Genomic DNA, 4,134 nt, shown 5'->3' on the forward strand with positions numbered 1-4,134 from the left:
TATTTGTTAAATAAATATAAACATATAAATATTATATATTACATCATTTTGATGTCTGTAACACCCTAACTTTTAGCATCTCATAATCGTACTAAAAGCTCAGGCGTCACTTACCTTTAAACCTTTATATTTTATATTATCTTTATTTAATATTGAACATTCGAAAGTACGAACCAAAATTTTAAACAAGAAATCGAAATGAGACTTTATCTTAAATCACTTAACCCCAGAAGTATAAATATTCACATAGCTTTATATACATAGACATATTCAAAGATTGTCAAATACAAGTCCTGCTCCTCTAAAAATCAAAACAACCGACGGCGAAGGGAAAATAAAATCTATGACTAAACCAAATACAGAAAGTAGGAATACATGTATATGTTAAGCTTCGTAGTTCGGTCGCGGCCTCGCGCCAAGGATTTCTGAACCTGTCACTGAACAAAAGAAATCTGTAGGGGGTGAGAACATCATCCTCGCAGGTTCTCAATAGGGACGGAAATACAAACTCACCTTAAAGACTTTGATTAGTTCTCAGTAAGTTAAATCATTTAAGAAAATCCCAGTCAGTAGTAAGAACCGAAACCCGCAACAAACATACTAACTAAAGCACATAAAGAGAAACAAACACAACACATAAAGAGAAACAAACAACACATACACAATCATAATAAAATACAACAAGCAAACACGACCAAGAACAAATGCGCAAACAATATGATGTATGTCTATCCCTAGCACAGATAATGAGCTCATTCGTCGGTTTCGACCCGCACCCGACGCAATCCGACTCGCAAGTTAGATAAGGCATTCCAGCGGCATAACCTCTGCAAGTTTTTACTTCTTGCAGGCACTGATTCTCCAACTGTAGCATGTGCCCCTTTCTTCTAGAAGTCATTCCATACATACGGTCGTCCCCGCACAATCATTCACATATAAAGCCCACGGCGTAACATTTTCCCATCGGCACCATAACCATTTACTTTCCATCACCCTCTCGTGACCTTTTAAACATTTCATAATCACACGTGCCATGTTCTCTTTTCTCATTCTTTCTTTTTCTTAACAAACCGAATTCATATCATAACTTAAAACAAAATCTCTTCTCAAAAGAGTGAATTTGAAAGATTATACTTTTCTTAATAAATCAGATTGAAAATAAAGACTTTCCATATAATTCAAAATCAAACAATATTCATAAATCAGATTGACTTTTAAATAATGCCTTAAACAAAGTCTTGCAGTTTTATAAAAATTTCGGCAGTATTTCCTCTAAAATTCGGACTATGCCACCCTTCCAGAGTCCCTGTCCAACCATTTTCAATTTTCAAAAATCATTGAAAAATCCAACAAACCATATCCATTATCAAAACATTTGTAAATCTGAAAGCAGGTTCAATATCAAAATCATTTTTAACTCTTCATTCGTTACCAATAAATCAAGCTAACATTTTCTCAAAATAAGCTTATGAGCCAGATTTTCAATTCAAAATCACTTTTTTGTATGTTATACAAAAACTCAGACAGAACCTCCCTTTTAACATTCGACTTCACCACCCTTACGAGCTCCTTCATTTTCTCAACAATCCACTAGTCTGATTCTACAATCATCAATACAGCATGATTCTCAATAATCAACCCACTTTAACTCGGTTTAATAACCAACAATTCACTTCCACAATCAATACAGCAATATCCGAATTGAATTAGCATATTCAACAAACAACAATTCCTAAACCATTGCAACAGTGCTCACTCTTATTAAATAAATCTCAATCAACAACCAAACCAAGAAGGTAACATGACTAGAAATTCAGCAACAATCCAAACTCAATCCATTTTTCAATATAACAAACAGCACCAATTAAACATCATTCACAATCACAATTCAACCAATCCTTATTAAATAGTAATACCACACACTTATAAATTACTTGCAATTATTCAATAAGCCTTTCGGGCATTCTTAAATTAAAACTTTAATTTTAAAACGAACCTCCTACCTCAACTCATCGAAACTCACAAAACCCAAATGCATTAAAATCCCTTTTTTCCTTGCGTCCTGCAACAGCCACAACGTCAGACCATTTCTAAAGCAACAACAGCGACTTCAAACACAACATGCAAGCACCGACATCTAATCCTATGACAAATAACGCCGCAAAACCTTAGCCACATATAACAGAAACTGATATATCTAGGGTTCCGAAAAGAAATTACCTACTGGACTCAGAAAGTAATAGAGAAACAGAATGGCAGCGGCTCCAGTGACAACTCCATCAGCAGCCTTTTCGACCACCGCGATCCAAACAACGACGGCGGCAGCTCAAGGGAGCACCCACGCGGCCCATGACAGCGGCGGTAGGGGACGGCAGCTCCGGGTTGATTTGCGGTGCACCACAGCTCGTCAGCGGTGCAGATACGGCGAGGATAAGCTCCACCTCCTCCTCGCATGCAACAGCGCTGATGGAAGACGCGGCAGTGGCGATGGCGACATGCAAACAGCGGCGGCAGTCTTCCAGCACCCTTTAGCTCATGCATCTCCTCTCTCCCGCGATGGCAAGGTGACCCGACGGTGACAATGACCAGCGAGATGAGGATGGCGGCGATGGCGACGCTCCTCACTCGTGCGAGCTCCCCCTTCTCCGCGACACTCTCTCCTCGGTCCTCCATCATCAGCGACGACGACGGCGCGGCGAGCGGCAGCGACTCCTGCCGGCGCGATCTCCCCCTTCTCCTCTCTTCTCTGGTTTGCACCCTCTCCTCTCTTTTCTTTCTCTTTTGATTTCTGCTGCTGTTGGGTTTGATAAGGAAGGGAACATTGGCGGTTAGGTTAGAAGGGATTAGAGTTTTGTGTATAAAATTGAGGATTTTGGGTAGTTTAGTAATTTTAATAAAATTAGGGTAATAGAATAATTGAAAACTAATTTTAATCTAATACAAAAAAAGTTGGATACCATATTTTTAATGTTAACTTTAAAACTTTGTATATATTATTTGATGTGTTGTTTAATTAAGAAATACACTACAGTATGTAACATCCCTTCTAGCAAAATACCTTGCTTAAGTCAGGGTATTTCTACTAGGAAGAACATTACGTAACCTTCTCTAGTATTAACTACTTAATTATCGAGCCTTTGTATCGAGATCACGTTTCAGTTTTAAGAAAATATTGGAAAATTTTGTTTTTATTCATTAAAGTTATGTTTCAAAGATTTCCAACAAATAATAATCACATAAATATTATTAATAATAATTCTTATACAAAAGAAACCAAACGAAACTCAAATACAATATACCAAACCTACCCCTCTATGTAAAATAAAATCTCAAGGGACAACAGCGAGGAGACTCTGAAAGTAATTAAAACCACAAAGAAAGCATACTAATCGCTTGCAGCTTCAAATTGCGTCTTCAGACCTGTGTCACTGAAAGGGTGGAAAATTTGGGGGTGAAAACCAAACCACAAGTTCTCAGTAGAGGTAGAGAATGTCGTGAAAATAAAGAATAAAGCGCAAATAGTTGATTTCGATCAGAGATATTTAAAAGAAAACTATTTTCATTTGCCTTGAGAATCCTCTTGAAAACCAACGGTTTAACATTCAAAATCCATAACCTTCTTTAAAAGCATCAGTTAATTATCCAAAATCCTAAACCCATATTTTTCTTTATAAAACCCTTAAAAGTTTTTCTAAACCGTATGAATGACTAATTTGTTCCGAGCATAGCTTCATTAAGTCTATGCTGAACCAGCTTAATCTTTCATACTTTACTAAAAATTAAACACAAACCAGTCACGGCCTCAGACCCAAGCAATTCAATCAACATCCAAACAATCAATTACAAACACAAATAATCAGGTTCAAACACAATCAAGAGCAATTAGCAGTTAAACAGAATTATTCACATAGGCAAATCAATTACAATATACACACTCAAACAATGTCACATAGATGCATATGATGAATGACTAGTCCTAGTACAGGCCATGAGCTCATGTGTCGGTTGGCTGCCCGCAATCCCGACATTTATCCGGTCACGAGTAATCCACGATTTCCCGGATATGATTTTTCGTTTCGTAATTAAATGCGCATATAATAATAGCCACTCATTTAAGACAACATCTGCTTTCTG

General features: G+C 37.3%; 1 protein-coding gene across 1 annotated transcript; it reads right to left on the reverse strand.

The window, feature by feature from the left end:
* Positions 200–2,834, reverse strand: LOC107630551. The gene is made up of 2 exons (XM_016333725.2): positions 2,221–2,834; positions 200–437 (listed from the first exon to the last, which is right to left on the reverse strand). Exon 1 carries the CDS (start codon positions 2,674–2,676, stop codon positions 2,230–2,232), a length of 447 nt encoding a protein of 148 aa, XP_016189211.1. The 5' UTR covers positions 2,677–2,834; the 3' UTR covers positions 200–437; positions 2,221–2,229.

This window comes from Arachis ipaensis, chromosome B03 (assembly GCF_000816755.2).
Source record: "Arachis ipaensis cultivar K30076 chromosome B03, Araip1.1, whole genome shotgun sequence".
Lineage (NCBI taxonomy): Eukaryota > Viridiplantae > Streptophyta > Magnoliopsida > Fabales > Fabaceae > Arachis > Arachis ipaensis.